Source organism: Ostrea edulis, chromosome 1, assembly GCF_947568905.1.
Source record: "Ostrea edulis chromosome 1, xbOstEdul1.1, whole genome shotgun sequence".
NCBI classification, from domain to species: Eukaryota; Metazoa; Mollusca; class Bivalvia; order Ostreida; family Ostreidae; genus Ostrea; species Ostrea edulis.
Window position 1 is genome coordinate 81,171,012 of NC_079164.1, and position 21,102 is coordinate 81,192,113.

Here is a 21,102-nt window from a genome sequence, read left to right on the forward strand (position 1 = left end):
ATACCAGAAATCCATACACTATGTCACTATTATATGTGTACTTCATACCAGAAATCCATACACTATGTCACTATTATATGTGTACTTCATACCAGAAATCCATACACTATGTCACTATTATAAGTGTACTTCTTGTATCATTCAAGTTGTAACATAAGAAAAACAAATCAACAATGACGTAAACTTCAATAAGTATGCTTTCAATAGGACGGATATCACAGTTGATAGTATTCAAGAAACACTTTTCAAAAAAATGAAATATATCACTTCTACATAAAATTTGAAGAAGTGTAAAATATATTTTCCAGTTTGCATGTCCAGTTTATCACGAGAATGTCCCAATTCCCGTTTTTGGCGCGTTTAGTCAGAAACTACGAATGCACGTAACATAACGCGGACCTGTTCTGTCACATCACCCTTCAATGTTAACATAACACTGGCTTCCACCGGAGTGTTGGGCTGAAATAAATAAAATAGTGTAATTATAATTGATGTCATAAACAAAATACTGTAATTATAATAGATGTACTTACATTGCATTTCTAATGGGTCAAAATTCTGCATATTGATAATTTCGGTTTTGTCCATGGGTACAAAATTCTGCAGATTTGTAAGCAGGCATGAAACCAGACACTTTGATTTTAAGTTGGGGGAAATCGGCATCCTTGGATGCTTGAATCAAGTGTAGTATAAACTTTGTATACATGTGTGTTAGCAGTATTCAGTTTACTTTGTATACATGTGTGTAAGCAGTATTCAGTTTACTCACATCATGACCAGCAGGTGGTGTCCACGTAAATGTGACGGGTTTAAGAGCTCCAGCCTCTACCATACCCTAATGATAAAAGTGGTTGAAATTAAGATAACTATAGCATTTCTTTAATTAGAAAAATACGATGACATGTCCATGATAATCAGTTTTCATACATAATTCATTGTATCGGTAAATAAATTTCTCCACACTAAACATGAAATTTATGTTCATCAATACTCTATTGATTTGTTGTGAACAAATTAAATCACCTTTTGTGGTTCAATATTGAATCCTTTCGGGGTTATAAGTTGAACATTTTCAAACTGGAATTCACCGTTCTGTTGCAAAAGATAAAAGAGTTTTAGATTACAACGATGGAATATCGAGATGCTGCCTATCTGATGTATTGTGTAGCTGCAGAATTGTATATACAGTGTATCAATATAACAATATTTTTATTACTTTGTAAATCTGTATTAGATATTAACTTTGAATAAACTCTGTAACTTTATTCTTAAACCAGTGATAAAACAAATCATGCAACAGAATTCGTTAAAATGTTAAAACGCTCTTGTTACTTACACTGCGTTTAGAAGCACCTTTTCCGTCCTATATCAAACACAGCACACAACCCATACCAGGTTAGCAATGGGAAAACAAAGCAAAACAATGTGAAGGTAAGGTTAAAAACAAGTGCTAGTAATAAAAAACACACGTGGATGTCAAGGTAGTATTGAAACACACAGACTTTGATATTCACAATTCAATCGTGTTGTATTAACTCAAGTGTTTTCAAAATTGATAAGTTTGTGAGCCATGGATTGTTTAGAGTAATTATGAATTAGCCCTGTCATTGGTGTGCTATATCAATGTTAACATTTCTATTTGGACTTAGGTCATGAGTTATTATAGAGAATGACTGCTCCAAACAAAACGAATATCAATAATATGAGTAAACGTGCAGTACAGTATATATGTATTATTCAAAGAACAATGTGTTGCTTGCAGTTTTAATATTGGGCACTTGAGGAAAAATATGCAATTACATTATATGAAAATAACAAGTTTCATTTCAAGTGCAGAGTTTTTAGATTACTAGTACATGTAATATGTTTTATGTACAAAGGAAGTCTGGATTTATTCTAAAAATTTCTAAAAGTGATATACTCTTTTTAAAATTTATACATTGTACCATTCTCGAGTTCGAGAGCTTTAATTGCAACTTATGAGTGAAATTTTATGTGTGACTTGCATAGATATTTAATATTTAATAAATATGTACTTAACCACTAAACCTTTCTGCAATGTATAAATTAAAATTTTTTTTGGCTTAAATCTTTTAAAAGATTGTTTATTTCATCTGATAGGTAAATGAAATCGCAAATTAAGAAAGCACTATGAAAGAGAAATATTCCATTCTTTTCTTCTAATAAAAAATCTGCTGTAAAATGTTGTCCCTTTTAGATATTGTACATGTATGTATTGCAATAAACTGAAGAGTTTATGGATATGCAATCATACACTAAGAAGTAAACACGGAGCAAATTATTACACCTGTGCAAGTTGTTGCACTAACCTCAGGAGCGTACAGTTTAATATACAGTAACTGTGTATGTTTTTAAAAATGGTTAATTATAAACTTCAACAGACTTCTATCAAATTCTGAGTAAGATATCAGGGAATCACAGCAAGCAGGTGAATACAAAACAGGAAGGATCGAAAACCAACCTTCTTCTGACTGACGGCCATTGTCCTGACACATCCCACAAACAGGTCTCGAGAAGCAGGGATGAAGTCATTCTCTTTGGCTATACTCCTCAGTGTGAACAAGACAGGGGTGGGTAAAAGTTTTCCATCTGAAATGAGAACAGGTTTGTATAAGGCGATTTGGAAACTGGTGATCAATAAAGTGCGGGTTGATAACCAAAGAAATATAACCTACTGTGGAATCATTCTAATTCGTGGGGGCCAATGTTCATGGGTAAGCAAAATTTTCCTGGTTCGTGGGGACGTAATTTTGTGGGCAAGTGATATGATGCACTAGGAGAGATAACTCTTCTTGGTTTAAACAAATGATCGAGGACATGTAAATTCGTGGTTAAGAGTGACCCATGAAATCCACTAACATCAATCCCCCACGAACAATGATGATTCCACATTATTTCCCATGTTCTGATCCTCAGATGAAATGCACAATAAATCTAGAACAGTCTATAATATCAAAATTCGTAGAAGTTTGACATTCTTAACAAATTTGGGTAATCAATTTGATTCGTCAATAAGCGATATGACTGAGGACAACCAACCTTCATCCTCTGTGAGAACAGGGGTCTCCTCTGCCAAAGATTCAATGTCTGGGGTTCGGTCATCTGTTTCATGTACAAACATAATTCTGGGTTTGGCCATTCCCTTGATCATAAAATTATGTGTTTCTTCCTGAAATAGAAAGTAGAAAATTGTCATGGATGAAAAATACAAGAAATGTAAAATATATTCTTAGATTTCAAAACAATGAAATTGATCTTAATTAATGAACATTAAATGTTTGAATGAAAAAGTTGAACAATTAACATCCTTGCAGAATTCTAAATCGCGATCAACAGATCAGCAACTGCATGCAATAATCCCCTGAGCTTGGTTAACCAGTTCAGGCAACAAAATTTAAAAGAACAAGGAATATAAGACTGATATTCACGCATATGCCCCCCCCCCCCCCCCTTATCTACTGAACATCACACCCTCCACATGAAAAGTACATATGTATAGGAAAATTTCATAGACAAGCTAGGCATGTATTTTAGATATAAACATAAGTTTTTGATGTACATCTTAAAAATTTGTAATTACATGTGCTAGCACTAACACAGTACATTTACATGTATTGCAATTAAACAATAGCATTCAAACAATTGGCAAATTTTTTACTAGCATAACTAACATAACTGTAGATTTCTATTATATACACAAGAAATTCATCATCATGTAATTTAGTGAGAAGCACCTTTTGTAAAATAAAATCAAACTACTTTTATTTCTTATATTGCTGAAACACATGTAAAAACTCTTGATCATCAGACCACTAAAAAATTCATGTTCTCGCGATTTGATGTCTACAGGTCAATCTACGATATTTAAAAGTACTCGCGTAAAAAAAGGAATCTACAGTATGTGGAACACATTATAGTAATTCATTTTTAGACAATATTCCTTGTTCACTATGTAGATTTCAAAAGTCACAATTCATAAGCAGGATAAGTACCTATATTTTATTCCACAACTGTCATAAATCCACTCACGAGATATTCAACAAAAACTTGGTGGAACATTTTACCTTGCATCACCTGTGACAGGTGACAATACCTTGCCATCTACTTTTAATTACTTACTTTAGGCTCGCCGAGGTATACAACATTTGGCTAGAATTAAATCATAACTGATCAATCAAATACACATGTATTATTTTGACACCTTTGTTGTTTCTGATTGTGAAATTTTAATTTCTTTGTCTTGAGATGGCATTTTCCCATGACCCTACCTTTCCAAACAGTTCAATGCGAATTCCATCTGAATAATAGTCACTGGGATGATCGGGGGCAAAAGTGACGGTTAGATCAATACTGCTACCAGGGGGTACTGTTCCCTCTGACGGAACCAAATCAAATACGTTCTGACCATTATTGTTCTGTGTACCTGTCAACAGAAAATTTATATCAATTCAGGTATAAGAGAATTATCAAACCATACAAGTTTACTGGTTTCAAGGGAGACAACTCACAGAATACTTACCGACACTGAGATTAGTAGTTTTGTTTTTCTGTATAAATCCTGGAATAGCTTGAGCTTCATTGTGCCTCTGTAGCGACAGACTGTCTAACTTGATGCAGTAGTCTATCGACAAGGAGGAGGAGTTCATCATCTGAAAGAAACGAAAGATACAGTCTCACATCAGTTTGAATTGTGCTCCTGTCATATTTATTCCAGTATCAACAATCAATAGACTAAATTAAGTCAGACAGGGTGCACTGAATAAAAGCTGGCCTAGATGCAACACAATAAATTACAGAGCTGTACGCGACAGAAGCCACAACCTGCCTTTGAAAATTACTAACTCGGGAATCATTACTTCAAAGGTCTAGTTATGATGCCAAAAATGTTATGTAATTTCATATTTGTAATAACAATACTGAGCAAAAAAATTGTCTTTTAGGTTCATTTTTTAATTGGAAAACAGGGCACACATGCGACTGATATTATGTGTAAAATGATTATGTCAATAGAATGTGTGAAAATGGTGATCCCATGCTCCATGATTTGCAAAAAGCAATATATGGCTAAGATTTTTAATTTTTGCCTGTACTTTAGAGAAATTGTGAAACTTTGCTATTTTTTTTTTGTGTCACAGAAATAATTCTTTACCCAGCCAATATCCTTGATACCTAGATATTTTAGAAAAGCGTTGATTCGCTTCTGTTGTTACAAATCGATTAGAGGTTTTAATAATTAATGGGGCAGATATAATTTTGTACCCCATAGAGTTCTTTAATTTGTATGTGGAGTCTCTATGGAAATGAAATCAACCTCGATATATTTCAGTGAATTTTCTCTTACACTTTATTCTTTGAAATGCAACAAAATTTGAATTGATCTCGTCTAAAGTCAATAAGACCCTGGTCGTACCTTGAATGTTCGCTCCAGGTATTCGCCTGCTAACACAGCTCCCATGTCCAGTACTCCATTCTGCATTGGCATGTTGATTTCAATCATCGGACTGACTCCCTTACCTGTCAAGGTGATGTGTAAAGCCATGTGGCCTGTCTGTATCTCCAGAACCTCATGAAACTGGAAAATTAACAACAAATTTGAAATTGTTAACACAAATGTTGAATAAGATGAAGTGCTGATTTCAAGGGGAGTAACTCTAGCAATTTACAATAACAATTATTTTACCACTTCTCCCTTTTCTGGAGTGTATGATATCAGTATGGTATGGGTGCCATCTGGAGGTAGGATTCTGAGTGCATTCAGCATCAGGAAAGGTCCACCAGTGTTCAATATGGATGATGTCAACTGAAAGAAGATAATATTCATTATAACTATTCGCAAATATTAGTACAAACATACTCAATTACTTATAAATCCTTGCATGCAATTCTATTTTTTATGACTATGCTTTAGCAGGTAAATTTATTGCAATGCCATGTCAATGATGACTTATACATAAAGTAGGCAATCAAATCTAAAATTCTTTAATCAATATAAAAGAATATTCTAGAGATAAAACAGGACATACCTCTACAGTTTTGTTAGATATATTTTGTATGGTGACAGATTTGATGATATTTTGACCAAGAGACACTTCTCCAAAGTCCAGAATGGATTTCCCATTGTCAGAAATCACAACTAGAGTTGGCTTAACAACAGGGCAGTGGACCTCTAGATACAAGGTATTATGGACACTGAAAATATAATTATTGATAAGTTTTTAACAGATGGTTCATATCAATTTCAACAAAATGCCATAATTGTTTCCATACTTTTTAAAATTTACAACTATGTACCTATATGGCAGTTCACCAGGGTTGCCACATTTCCCACTGGCAACATAACAGGGAATTCTAAAGCTTCTGAAGCTGCCCCTATACTGTCGCAGGAGGTTGGCCCGGGCAGAGGCATAGGCAGGGGAGCTGTAGAAAGGGGAAAACATATTTGTAAATTCTATTTTTAAATTTACTGATTGTCCAAAAAATATCAACACATGATATTTGAACATAAGTTTCATCCAAGTACATTTACCTGTAGAGGATATAATATATTACAATGTATTAATGAATAAATATGGTAAAACATGAATTAAGAAATATTAAGACTTAATAAGAAAGAACAACTTACTCTTTAGAAATGGTGTCAATGGTTGGTGGAGTTATGGGTCTTGGTCCTGACACAGTTAGAGATGGCGCTGGTGAAGCTTTACCTTTACCTTTTGTGGGAGATTTAGCATCTTTACCTTTCCCTCCTTTACCTATTGCTTTTTGCTGATTAATAAAAGAAAAAATTATATTAATGAAAGACAAAAGGATTATATTTTGACTTGAAGGGAATCAAAATGAAATAGAAAGATGGAAATAGAATTGAATGATTGAAATATTTTGATGACATAAAATGTATCATGGAAGACAAACTGTGCAAAGAATACATGTAGCCATCAATGCAATACAGACAATTAAAGGGACTGATTCACGATTTTCACTTTCACTTTTTTTCACTTTTAATGATCAAAATCTACTGTCAAATGTGCTTTAATAAAAGGTTTCACAAAAAAATAAGGTTATACATTATCACAGCTTATTTTAGAGAGTTTATTATTTGTTTTGTAAACAAAGATTGCGATATGTTATTGTTTACGAAATTTTCAAAAGAAATGGATATCAATCTAAGTGTATTATATCTATCGTATTTCAAGCATTCTTTACATAAAATGTGTCATCTAAAAGTCGAAATTTATGACTATGCAAAATTAAGATGCTTTACATTACAAAATTAATATTTTACTGGTTTGTTTGTTTACTTATAAAGACTCGAGTCTTTGTTTACATAACAGAGTGAAGATTAAAATATAGCTTTTATTCTTCCATTCAGAAGGTTAAAATTTTGGCTGTCAACATTAAATGAGTAATATTTCTAATGTTTAACATAAAAAAATGAGAAATATTTTTTTCAAAAATCGTGAACCAGTCCCTTTAAACTGATACAGAATACGAAGCACTTTTGCAACTCTCTTGATTATTGAAAATGAAGTCCATATACAGATGAATTTCTAATGTATAAAGCACCTTCTTATAGCAATAGTTAGCCAGAAAAATTTTAATTTCCAATTTATCATTTTAGATTGTTACTGCAGTGACCAACAGACTTGTATGATTTAATAACCAATGTTGATTAGTTTTTGTTTTCTGCAAATATCACACAATTATGGAAATGAATGATACAATTAACTATAGTATAATATTTCTAAATATTCAGTATATTAGATCTGTGTATCCAGTCATCCAGTTACCAAATAAACATATGTATTATTCTGTATAATTCACACACCAGTTACCCACATTTATTGAGAAACATACCTCCTCCTAGTTCAGAAAGTGGAAAGTAAAATTGTTGCCATGTTACTGTACTTTTTGAAAACATACTTAATAGATTAATATCGATATGTACAGTTTACAAATTCTGGGATGAATTCCTGATATTTTGAAAATGAAATTACAATGATTAACAAATGAACAAACATATGCATGAATATAACTCTTGATTTCATTACATTTACAAAATCATTGCAATAAATTGATCAGATTCCACATACCAGGGCCTGGTCTGCCTCCTCCCTCTCCCGTTTCAGTTTCTCCTCGAATTCTTTCTCCGCCTGAGCCTCCATAGCTTTGGTAGCCATTCTTACAGCCTCCTTCTTTATGTCTAGTTCATTCAGCTCTGGTGCAAATCTCACCCAGATCGGACATTTCTAGAATGTTATATAAAAGGTTTTTGAATAAATCATTCATGACCTGCATTTAAATGTAAAATAAAAAAAAAAATCAACTATACCTGCCCAGGTTCAATAGTGCCAACAGATGGGGATATTGTGAGTGGTGCCCCCTCTGGAACCACAAACTCAAAGGAAGTGGGGCCCACTGGAGCTATATCACCTGGGAAAAAGAGGAAGAATGTTTTATTTTCATTAAAAAAAATCTGCCTTGTAATCGAAGCCTGGAAGGATTTGAATTAATTCAACAGAAATCAGATCTTTTCCTACCTTTCCCAATTCGTGGTACAGGATGAGTGAATTCATTAGTACTTGTGTGGGAGTTGACAACATGGAAGGAGGTGGTGGACACATCGTACAGGGAAGTGGCCGAGAAGTGGATGACTTGGTGAGACATTTCCAGGGGAGGGTGGACCCCCACACCCTTACATTGGATCTTAAACTCCCTGGAGACAGAAGTAAAATCACCAAAAATTAAACACTGAAGGTATAAATTGATAATATATTTCTTTAAAAAAGAAAATGATGTTCTAATTTGAATACGAATACCATCATCAGGATCTCCTTTAAATTGCTTTTATAATAACCATATTCTCTAATGTCTTCAACTTTTATCTACAATACTTACCTGTTTATCAGTGATTTACAGTTCAGTTCAAACTTGTAATCCCTGGCTTTCTTGGGACTAAAAATAACTTCCAGATCAATTGTCTCCAAAGGTAGCAAGGTTCCAAAACCATCATTAGGTTGAATTTCAACAAACTGAAAAATGTTACAATTAAAAGTTAAATGAATGAAGCTAAAAAATCAACAACAGGGGAAACAATCATCATATTCCAGCAACACAAATAACCTGACTATTTAGTACACATGTACCGGTATACTGGAGTGCATTCGAGACCGCCGTTCTTCGCACAAGTACAAATTCCTGTCTATCCTGAATGCCGAGTACGCATCATGAGAATGAGTTCAAGGTGCAAGAACTCACACACCACCTCTGTAGGTAGTGTGGTCAAAGAACAAAGAATACGTTCGTGCACACATGTTCTCGTCATTCGCGACTCTAAGAACGGAGCACAAGAACAATGGGAACGGTGGTCTCAAACGCACTCACAGTGTCAATCTGTGGAAGAAGTGGCTATTTACCTCAGGGTGGCCAACAAAACCAAACTCCTGGGGAAGAATCGATTTGTTGGTCAGTTTTATTTTAGCTTTTGTTGATTCGTAAATTGTGCAGCAGCCAAAGTCAATGTCTGTTGTGTCAAACTCCATGTCAGATGTAGTCAAAACTGCTTGGACAGTAAAGGGTACAGGCTGGGTCTACAAAGGGAACCAGTTTACATCCTAATAAACATTGCTGAAGTTTACAGTACCAGTTTACATCCCTAACATACATTGAAGATTACAATACCAGTTTACATGCCTAACAAACATTGCAGGTTACAATACCAGTTTACATCCCCAATAGCATTTTTCACAAAAAAATTTCCATTTACGAAATTATTTTACCTTCATAGTTTCCCTTTTCATTCTCACAGCAAAGTAAACATAATATTTTCTTAAAGATGAGGAAGAAAAAGAAAATGAACGATACATACCTGATCTGCTACCCTGATTATCATTGGTGCCTCTAGGACACCAGTCTCTTTGTCAAAATACTTCCCAGCTTCTTCAAATAAACTTTTCCTGATAGAAAAAGACCAGTAATATATCAATAACAATCATTAGGTTCACAAACATTAATTAATCACCAGCGAAAAGCATGTTTTCATAAAGCTATATTTACCTAGGAAGAAATTTCATCTGTGCTGAGAAATTAGATTGTGCCTGGATGTAACCTGTCTTTGGCAAAAGTTCCAGGTGATTCTTTAGTTCTTTACAGACTTCAAACTTCAGTCTCAGGGCAGTGGTTGCTCTGTAATATATATTATTGGAAAGATGACAAATACGAGTGTTTAACATTGATTTCATTCGCATCCGATAGTAAACTTCTTGTGATCTCACCTGTTGTTGACAATAATGGTGTCCTGATACAGCCTGTCATACATACAGATCTTTAGGTCCACTGTCTGTCTCTCAACCCACACTGGGACATCTATGGCATTGGCTATAGCTTGGATGGAGATCTTAAATGAAAATCAAATTCACATGCATTGATCAATTCATCAAAACATGAGTACATTTGTATAGTACTCGCACTGCAATTGAGAATATCTCAAGTTTATTTAGTTCTTCCATAGACAAAATCAAAATGAAATCTTCAAAGTCTGCTTGAACAAATCAATTGGTAACTTACACTGTCAGATAGTGGATCAGAAAATGTGATTAAGAATTCTGTGTCCACTCGCCCTGGAATGTGGGGCTGCCAAATTATCTCCAGTTTGGTGGAGGCAAAGGGACCTAACTCTCCACTGGCCACCAGACCAACCTTCATCCCGTCCAGTGTGCCATAATCCTCCATCTCACTAACAGCCAGGTCTGGTGATTCCTGTAAAGCTGTGGAAAAGAAAACATACAAGTTATAGAGGACATATTACAAATGAAGAAACAAGATGTGTTTGTGAAACAGATTCTCCTAAATGTGGCCAAGTTCTACACTAGAAAGGTTGGCCCTGACATACAAATCAACAAAGTTTTGATTTAATTTTAACTTGAGTACAGTCTATATCTTCTATGGTTCAGAATTTATGTTCAAGTTTAAATTTGACACAGATACATGACCGTAATCTTTTTTGAAAATCATAAAGTGTGTCTTTGTCTTATCAAAACATAAATAATTCATTGTTTGCCATTTATGCATTCTCTTAAAAATAATGATATCATCATATCAATAATTCAATTAATCTAGAATGCAAGCGTCAAATTTGATGACTCCATTTGCTTCAATCCCCCCAAAGCAGACTTTCATTTTTGTTTTACAAAAAACTAGAACATGATCTAACATTATGGTCATAAAGTTGACTCACCCTGCTCGTCTTCCCCTTGATCTCCCTCCCCAGCCACACTGAGCCCCTCCCCAGCTGCCTGGGTGCCATTCTGCTCATCGGAGGTGCCCATTCCTCCCATGCTGGCCTTATCTGCATCTATAATTCATTAAAAAAAGTCACAAACAATGTAAAGGAGTTTATACCACCTGAGATGGTTCATGACCCTGTATCATAATATTCCATACTGTCTCCGTACCCTCAGCTGTCTTTTTCTCATCAGCTGTTGCCTTCTCCAGTGAAGCTGTCACGTCTTTCTTGGCCACTACTGACGTGGAATCTGGACTGAATGCTCTAATGGTGTCTGCTGTTGTCTGCAAACAGATGTTTTGGGTTTTTTCAGAATAAATTTTTAGCTTGATTGTATTATAAGGATGTAAAGGCAATGGAGTAATTTGAATTTCACTTAAGGTTTCAGTTCTTCATTTTCATTATCTTATACACCTATGCAATCCATGTCACTGTGAATGCTGACCCTAATTTTGGTTTTGTTCCTAATTCTCTTTTTTTCTATATTCTTTACACTGTGCATTCTGATATCCTGTTTAATCCAGTACCAAAACTTTTTCCTTCTGCATAGTGGATTAGACAGGTTTCTTACATTACCAAATGTGGAAATCAATTTACATTCTCTGAATAACTACATTGTAAGATAAACCTTATAGGTATACATATATCACTACCAGCACATGCATGCAGAATCATGTGCTCCTGAAACCAAAGATTTTATTTTGTCCCACAATTTTATCCTCTCTGAGTTTCTGTTTCACAAGTTTGTATCTTTTTAAGATTCTTTTACTTACCAGACCTCCCAGAGAAGTGGCAGCTGTAGTCACAGTCCTCTCCTTCTGACCTGTGACCTTGAAAAATTCAAATTTTGTCCCCAGAGCTCCCTTGTTGGTGAGGGTAAATGTTCTCTTCAGAGTCTCTCCAATGACTGTGGTCCCAAAGTCAATACGACTAGTGTCTGTTGACAACTGTAACAAGATTTATTTATATATTATTAATACACATTTAGTGAGTGTCAATGATGAAATCTTATTGATTTATGTTTTACATAGAAGGACAAATATAATACACTGATATCTGCTACACAGCCCATAATCTTGCATTATTATATGCATCCTCATTATCAGTGTAGGTATTTCAGTGTAGGAATTTTAAAAATCTTACACCACATTTCTTTGTTGTAATTTTCAAAATAAAAATCTTACACCACATTTCTTTGTTGTAATTTTCAAAATAAAAATCTTACATCACATTTCTTTGTGGTACACTTCAGAGGTATTGCAAATGGCCCAGTCTGAGATAAGAAGTTCACTACCCCAGAGAGGTCCTCATTAATCTGAAAAACATCAAATTATGAAATTAATCTCAATTATGTACTTAGTTCTATGCTTTCATTATGTGTATACCCTAACATGTAATGATGCTGTCTGAGAAAAGCTGATAAATAAAAAGCCTTACCATTGGTTTGAAAGTAACCATCATTTCACAAGTTAATCCAGCTGACATTTGTCCTGGTGGGTCGAACCTAAACATCAATAAACACAAAGTAAGCAGGTTTCTTTATACATGTATATAAAAAGATTGCTTGCATCACAATCATGCAGATGCTAATGTAAAGCTGCAAACACACAAAAGGGTATGGTTTAAGAAAATACACTTACTGAATTTCAATGAAGTCCTTTAACATCTCTGTAATGTTGATATATTTGCAGTAATTTACAGTGTAGGAAACATTGGTCAAGGTCACTTTTTTCTTGTACGTTTTCCCAACTTCAAAATCCTGCAATGAAATAAACCAATAGTGTGCAATCTGTGATCATGTTACAAAAACCAGTTTGATATTCTTTTAGGAACAAACTTGTGATGAATTTTTGTTTACTCACCTTGAAGTGAATGACATCAGGCTTGCTGTAGAAAGGGCAGCCCTGGAATTCTCGACCAGCAGCCACCTGTTTGACAACTATTCCCTGGCGATGTTTATCCAACACTTTCTCCAATATTTCCTAAAATTATGAAATACTGATTTCTAAATCTTACACAAAATCCACAAAAAATACTCTTAGAATAGGTACATTACAATCTGAATCTATAGATGCTTCCTCAGGGAAAAATTAAAACCGGATCACTAAGCATATAGAACTGAAAATTAAAACATGCTGTGGTATACCTTTTCCATTTTACTTCCGTTTGGCAGTTTCAGAGTTGACTCTGTGTCTTTTGGGACCCTGTAAGGTTTGTGCTGGTCCCACAGCCCCTCAAACTCTGGCACTGCTAGATCCACTTTCTCTTCTACTGCAAATCATCAATTCCGTAATTCAGAAACTTTCAATTAGATTAGCACTTTACATGGTGGTTAATGTTAAAAATTTTGCATGTTTGACATTTCCATTGGAAGGTAAACACCCAGTGCATGTGTACTAACCATCTGATCCTGCATCACTGGAGTCACTGGAATCAGCAGGGAGGGGCGTGAGCTTTTTGTCCTCAGTTTCTGCCCTTTGGAGTTCCTGAACCTTTTCTCTCTGTGTAGCCTAGAATATACATAAAAGTACTGAATCACACACGGATGTAACTGGGGAGATATCTTCTCGGAGATTCCTGCGACTTTATTCTAACAGTGTAGTCCTTTGTAGCTCGTACTGAAGACAAGGAACAGTACCTGCTCCTCTGGACCATCCATAATGTAAGTATTTTCTTTCATCATATCGTCATCAAAAATGGAGGAATCTGTTAGGTCTCGAAAAATCTTGAGTGCTTTCTTTTTTTGGGGTCCAAGGATCTGAAAGAAACATCAACATTCAAGTGAATTGCTTGACTTTCCTTCTTTATCAAAAAATGTCCGTGTTCTGGACTCAAATACATTACATAGATTTTATTAGTTCATTCTTCATTTTGTTCTATATACCTGTCATAGATTTCTTACAAATGTTGTTAATCTAACATCCTCATATGACTAAGACTATCTAATTTGCACACAGATTCTACCTTGGACTTGTCGGACTTCGGATCAGTCCAAAGATGGGGTTGTTGCTTCTTCCTTTTCTTTAGTCTCTTCTCCTCAACCAGAATTTTCTCCATGATGGTAGCTTGCTTCATTCTCTTCTCATTTTCGAATTCACTGAATTGAAAATATCACAACTGATTATAAGAATGTTTCCCACTGAAATTAAGTATGCATACAATGCAACACAATGGTTACTGTGTACATGTAGCATGAGAGACTTCCTGTCATATGAATCAGTGTTGTGATTAAGGTGAAATCTTCAACTTCTTGGATTTGATTCTTGCTAAATTTTATTCTTTATATACAATATCAATTATCAATTTAGAATTTTAGAAAATTAGAAATTGTAGACTTAAATTTAAAAGCATAACCAAGTAAAACACAAGATGATTTTATATCAATCTTTCACAGAGTAATGCTGCAATTGATATTTCAAAACCAAACAAATGACCACATGAACTCTTACATCATAATCTACAGAAAGTGACCTTCAGGTTAAATAACCTACGTTTTCTGACGCTCAACGTCCTCAATCCTCTTCTGGATAAGGAGGACCTGGTCTGGGTTGCCTCCTTCCTTTAGAATTCGCTGACGTTCCTCCTCCTCTCTCTGTTTTGCTTCTTTGTTGGCAGCTTGGCCTCTGGCATGAAGGGCTTTTAGGTTCTCCTGTACCGAATATGAATGGAAGAAAATCAGACCAAGACAAAAGTGGTAATACACAATTAAAGAATAAATTAACAATATTACATTTTAAGTTGAACTAACAGATCCATGTACAGCCTTATGTCTCATGTTTTATTTCAAATTAAATATCATGTTATTTTATAAAAAAAAAAAAAAACTTATTTGCTCTAGTTTGAGGAAAAATTAATTACCCTATTTGAAGTAATGTCTCCTTTTAATTTCAGCAGCATTTCCATCTTATTTCTCATGTGATCTTTGTATCTAATATTTTCTTCCTCATGTCGTTTCTGCAATCTACAATAAACAATAGTTTTTTAAATAAGAAATTTATTAAACTATAACTACCTAGAACTACATGATCATCATTTATCAGTGTAATAACTTACTTTTCCATTGTCTGATTAAGGAACTTGTTATGTCTAGCGTGACTTCTCTCAGCATCCTCCACTGTCATTTGATGTTTCCTACTCTGTTCTTCCATGGCTGCTTGATAATCTCTGTAAAATCACGATTACGTTATCTCTAAACATTTGATATAGTATGTGTACAGAATACTGGGTATACACAAACATGATTAACACTGAAGGAAAATACATTTTATATTCTGATCATTAAACATACCTTTGTCTTCTGGCATGCTGTCTGACTGCTCTTTTGGCTTTCATTTCTTCTTTACGAAGACGCTGGAGGGCCATGTCTGTTTTTTCTTTGGCCAATTGCTGTTCTTGTTTAACCAAGTCATCTTCAGCCAATAAAAACTTCCCTCTTTCAACCTCAACTTTTGAGAGTTCATATCTATAAGGATACAATGAAAATAAGAATTTTCAAACAAAATGCTGTTTTTAAAAATTACATGGTTTCAAAATAGAGTCCTCCACTCACATTTGCATCTAAAATATGCCTGTGGGTGCCTAAATGGCTAAAATTTGAGCAATCAATGAGAAAAAAATTCTCTAACTCTAATTGGCAACAGAACACAGAAAAGGTTATGCACATAAATTTAGTCAATGAAAGTTGCAGCAGTAGAATGAAGGAAAAAATTGGAATATACCAAAGACTGATTCAATCTTTTTTTTTAAACCAGAGAGCTACTGTTCTGAAGTAAATGATATTGACAGAAAGACCTACTCCTCTTGCTCCAATCTGTCTGCTATCATTTTTTCAAGTTCATGTTCATTTTCTAATTCCTGACATATCCTTTCATGCCTAGCCCGTAGTCTGTACAGGGCTGAACTACAATAGAAAATATATCAATATAGACGTAGGGAAAGTGGCTTTCATTCATCAAATACTAGTAGTTTTAAGAATATTTGGTTTTTATGAAAATTAATTGTATTGGCATAGCTAGAACATAACCATTAAATGATACTCATAATCAATCAATCAGACTACTGTATCAAGTCAATTATTAAATCATGAATTTACCAGCACTGTTATTCATCTCAAGTGCACATTGAAACCCAATTGTAAATTTTATATTCTATATGTCTAGTTACTGATAAATACTGACTTAGAAGCAATAGTCCAATTTTATTTCCATCTAAATCTGTACACAGTACTTTTATCTTACTTTAAAGATAAAATAACTGCACTTTTAAATAACACAAAGTCATGATCTGTAAAACTTACGTATTTTTATCTGACTCAGCCCCTTGAATTTCCTTGAAAACTTGGTCCCGTTCTGTCTCCAGCTGAGACAGACGATTTCTACATTGTTTCTGTTCTTCTCTAAAAGTTAAAAAATATGAAATAGACATTGTTTATTCAAAGTTCTGTTGTCTTTTTTGTTTAAATGACACTCACCACAAATTTGTTGGGGAATTTAGATCTTCATTTATGATTACACAAGCAAGGCTATGCCACAGACAATACATGTGCATTTAACACGTTTAGTATCTATATTTATTCATCATAGTATGTACAAGTATCACAAAATCAGCAAACAGTCCACAATTGATTTTAATTACCTGGTCTTTTCTGTGAGATATTGATGGTGTTTAACTTTTTCTGTTAACTGGTTCAAGTGACTCCTAAGATGAATCATTCTAAGTTGTTCTTGTTTAGAAATGGTGGGCTCGGGGGTTTTCTCATCATAATCTCTGTCCCTGTAGTAACATTTATATATATATATGTATATATATATCAATACATTCATTGTAGAAATATATAAACTATCTTAAAAATTATTCATCAAAAAATTTATAAATCTTGTTCATAGCAAATTTAATTACTAGAGCCTGAAATTTATTTTGCAATGTCTTGCATCTGGCTAGAGTTTGGTCAATAAATACTTCTTGTTGAATAAAAAGTTCTTAGCTTTCAGTTGTGTAACAAATAAGTAAATAAACAATTATTGCACACATGCATAATATGTGTAATAAATCTGTCATACAGTAAAACACAGTTATAGTGAACCTGTAGGGCCAGTGAAAAAGTTCATTATAACCAAAATTCATGATCATTATATATATCTAATAAAATTTTCATTATATCCTCTCATAGGGAGGGATAAACAGAACTTTGCAATAAGCATGAATTCAGTATAAGCATGTTCACTATAAGCATGTTTTACTGTATTGTGCTTGTGGGCATTACTCAACAAAAGAATCAGTTTCTTCCTCTTCCTCAGATCCAAGGTCGAGATTATCATCTCCATCATCGTAGTCCAAAATGGCCTCATCTTCCAAGCCGATGTCTCCCATGAACTCCTCTCCTCCATACATCTGCCCGTAATCGTCATCCATTTTTCATTAACTTCCCTCGTAGATATGCTCAATGTTAGATCTAAGAAACAGAGACATTATCAGTCAAAATATGCTAAAGAGTTTATATCTGTATCAATTCATGGAAAGTTTATCTCATTAGCAAACATAACTAAACTCCTAATATTTGTAGAGAGTGGTCAAAAACACCTATCCTTGCTAAATGACTAGTACTGTTTAGGTTTGGCTTGAGAAACAAAGTACTCAAAGAAATATATGTTGCATAAAAGTACTTAAAGCAATGAAGTTTTGATGGGACTCCATCCAGACAGACTAATGGACAGATGCTAGACAGAGGTACTGGATCCCTATGTATCTAATATGCTCTGCAGATAACACTTTTTAACTACAACTACATGTGTCTTCTCGTTAAAGATGCACACAGCATTATTCATGTATAAATATTGTAAATGATGAAATATAGGCAAAGTGGCCAAGGCATCATAAAAATATAGAGCAATATTGCAATCACATTGAAATCTAATTCTGAAGTGTGCACGTGTGTCTACACCAGTGCATTGATATAATTCACCATTGGTTCTTCTGGTTCTGCCTAATAGTGGCTACAATCAACTGGTTGATTATTCTGCTATTGAGAGATTGCAAGTAAAAATTTCAAAATAAAAAAAATTAAAATCTGCAGGTTTCAAACTTTTTGTTTGGACACCTGCTCCCTGAAGGTTCCAGGTGTTTTGAGTTAATAGAGGGCGAAGCCCTCTCACGGCCCGAAGGGCCGTGAGAGCGGAGCTCTCCCTATAGGTAACACGTATATACATGTTTAAAAGGAAAATATAGGAAAACAATGAAAAATTAAACCATACCTATGGAACTTGAAAATTTTGGTACTAATGGCGTCGATTCGAATACTATCGCGTGGACATGTATTTCTCCATTTTGAATCTCGTCTACCCTAGTTCACGTCGTTCTGAGATGTTACAAAAATTTCTTAAAAGCATGTAAATCTTATTTTTTTAATCATATATAATCACTCCACCATTAACGCCATGTTTGTTGTTGTGGTTCAGACGCTATGTTTGTAAATTTGCTAAAATACGACGCTGAATATGACGTCACAATGTACTGTTTACATCAGTTGCGTTATATTTCCTGCGTTCAATATATAGGCGGATCAAATCCTGCTAACTTCGGGTTGTTTTTGTTCTGTTCTGGATATAGATACTAATGCCAAATTTTTTTTTGCTTCGCCCTCAAACACGGTCACGCCGTAAAACATATTAAGTTTCTAATAATTGGTTTGGGGTATTCTAAATCAGTTTTTTAAAATCTCAGATGATTTCTTAAATGAGCAGTTTATAATATTATTGTGTATGAAGTGATATCAATTAGATGATCTCGCTATAGGGGAAGTATTCCCAACCTGTAAATTAGAACAAATTCAGAAGAAAGTAAATGCTGTTATCACAGCGTAAAACGTGCAACAGAGCAAGTTGTGCTATAAATATTCTATGGCATGAGTACAAAAACAGTCCAAAGATTTGATAATTTTACAATAACTTACAAATATTCAAAGTAAACAGTAATAATGCACAGTTGATAGTTAGAAACTCAAAATTTTGTATACGTCCTCCATGTCTAGCAACAAAATCTCGTAAAATCTCTAATCTCGCGATGCGCACCTTCAAGCAGTTCGTTCGTAAAAGCTTTCGTGCTCTTCACAGGCAGAATCAAAGTACGGAGTGTACTCTTGGGAGTTGAACTTTTTAAAACCATTCCAAGAAAAAAAAAGAAAAAAAAAGTAATTATTGTATATATATGAAAGTAATTCCGCTTAAAGAAAAATAAGGCGTATGCGCTATAGAAACTTGTAAAATTGTAAACGAATCCAGCTTTCTGTTTCTTTATGACATCATTGCATTTTAAAAGACCATTCTCACAAACACTGCCATTGTGCCCAGTGTCAGGACAACCAAGTATGTGCTGAAATCCGTTAGGTACAGTGCTCATAAGATCTGGAACTCTTTGCCAAATGAAGCTAGGCATCTTACCACCTTAAATCAATTTAAAAGTTTTATTTCCACTTTGTCTGGCCCCACATGTAATTGTAAATCATGAAGATTTTAGGTCCAGTGTACGTAGCTTTATATGTTGCTTCTGCTCTTTTTATCTATGCAGCATTTATGTGATGTGTTTACATGGATCAATATACTTTCTTTTCTAGTTTATTATCTATTTTTTAGTTAATTCCGCCAGCAATGAATTTTTTAAATATTTATACGATTGATTTACTATCATTATCGATTTTAATTATATTTAAATTATTTTCAAATTTCTTATACTATTTATCCAGCTTTCTATTTGAAATAGCTTGCACTTTTCGCAATATTTGCAACAAAAATTGCGAATTAGATTGAATTTTAATGATGATTTTTATATACATTTACTCTTGCTTGTAGTAGTTCATTTCTTCCTCTAAATCGGATCGGGATATTCTTGCATGAAATTTTTTATTTTTATTTTGTATTCTTTTGTTAATCTGTGATATGTCTGTGTATATGTGTACATGCATGCTATGTGTCTTTGTCTTTGATATATGTGATAGTCGGTTAAAAAGCTCTACAGAGCTTGTGTTTGATTTGTTGAATGTATATAGTGCCGACTTTAAATAAAATTTACTTTACTTTACCTTTAAATGGGTCAATCAAGGAAGCATTATACAAAACTCTGAATAGTAAATATTAACTTTCAGTCAGCAAAAACGAAACAAGCAGAAATTGAAAAACTTGATATTTGGCTCGACTCTTCTGTCAAAAACACCCAATTTCTACCGCCTGGATTCAACATTTTCAGAAGGGATTGAAATATTAGAGGGGAGGAGTCTTGATAGCATTAAAGGATCATTTCTTAACATCAGCGGCACCAGAATTTGAAACGGAATGTGAAATCACATGGTGCAAACTGGACATAGTAGGACATAAATCCCTGTATCTTTCGACCTTCTACAACCCAAAAACTGGTAACCAAGAGGGATATGTGAACTTTAAGAAAAGTATTGAACGTGCAAGCAGAGTAAGAAACGCAATCATTATATCAGCAGGCGACTTTAATCAGGGGTAGATTGGACCAACATATCTATCAAGCAGGGCACTCAGCATGTTGGAAATCACCAACTGTTTATTGACACCTCCGACGACCTCAGTCTAACACAGGCTATAGAAACGCCCACTCAGGGAGCAAATACCCTAGACGTGTGATAGCAAATCACCCTGGGAGTATCATTAGAAAATCTTCCTGGAATATCAGACCATGATGTTGTTTTTGTGGAGTTTGACCTTGATGCCTGTGAGAAAGAACAAGGAAAATCCCATTATACGGAAAAGCAGATCGGGACACTATACACACAGATCTTGTTA

The 21,102-nt window shown here is 34.3% G+C and overlaps 2 protein-coding genes across 6 annotated transcripts in view; both read right to left on the reverse strand.

The window, feature by feature from the left end:
• LOC130054058 (uncharacterized) overlaps positions 1 to 21,102 on the reverse strand; it is a 1,204,346-nt gene that overhangs the window by 1,098,335 nt on the left and 84,909 nt on the right. The window lies entirely within an intron of this gene.
• LOC125679097 (cilia- and flagella-associated protein 74-like) lies at positions 180 to 20,679 on the reverse strand. Of its 5 annotated transcripts, none has more exons than XM_056162192.1 (42): positions 19,251 to 20,664; positions 17,565 to 17,753; positions 16,937 to 17,074; positions 16,599 to 16,697; positions 16,098 to 16,202; positions 15,591 to 15,764; positions 15,356 to 15,466; positions 15,161 to 15,263; positions 14,794 to 14,951; positions 14,267 to 14,399; positions 13,941 to 14,060; positions 13,704 to 13,812; positions 13,449 to 13,570; positions 13,165 to 13,284; positions 12,943 to 13,061; positions 12,740 to 12,806; positions 12,528 to 12,617; positions 12,076 to 12,249; positions 11,472 to 11,586; positions 11,255 to 11,371; positions 10,585 to 10,784; positions 10,293 to 10,414; positions 10,075 to 10,203; positions 9,887 to 9,974; positions 9,435 to 9,608; positions 8,917 to 9,050; positions 8,559 to 8,734; positions 8,351 to 8,451; positions 8,112 to 8,267; positions 6,644 to 6,786; positions 6,313 to 6,438; positions 6,045 to 6,210; positions 5,702 to 5,821; positions 5,432 to 5,593; positions 4,541 to 4,670; positions 4,290 to 4,444; positions 3,061 to 3,190; positions 2,483 to 2,610; positions 1,337 to 1,363; positions 1,024 to 1,092; positions 770 to 835; positions 180 to 459 (listed from the first exon to the last, which is right to left on the reverse strand). In XM_056162192.1, the coding sequence occupies exons 2-42, from the start codon at positions 17,711 to 17,713 to the stop codon at positions 361 to 363; spliced, it is 5,124 nt and encodes a 1,707-aa protein (XP_056018167.1). In that variant the 5' UTR covers positions 17,714 to 17,753; positions 19,251 to 20,664; the 3' UTR covers positions 180 to 360. The 5 variants fall into 5 exon arrangements, with proteins under 5 accessions (XP_056018167.1, XP_048774029.2, XP_048774046.2 ...); XM_048918072.2 differs by having other exon boundaries at positions 13,449 to 13,573; positions 19,251 to 20,443; XM_048918089.2 differs by lacking the exon at positions 1,337 to 1,363 and having other exon boundaries at positions 13,449 to 13,573; positions 19,251 to 20,665.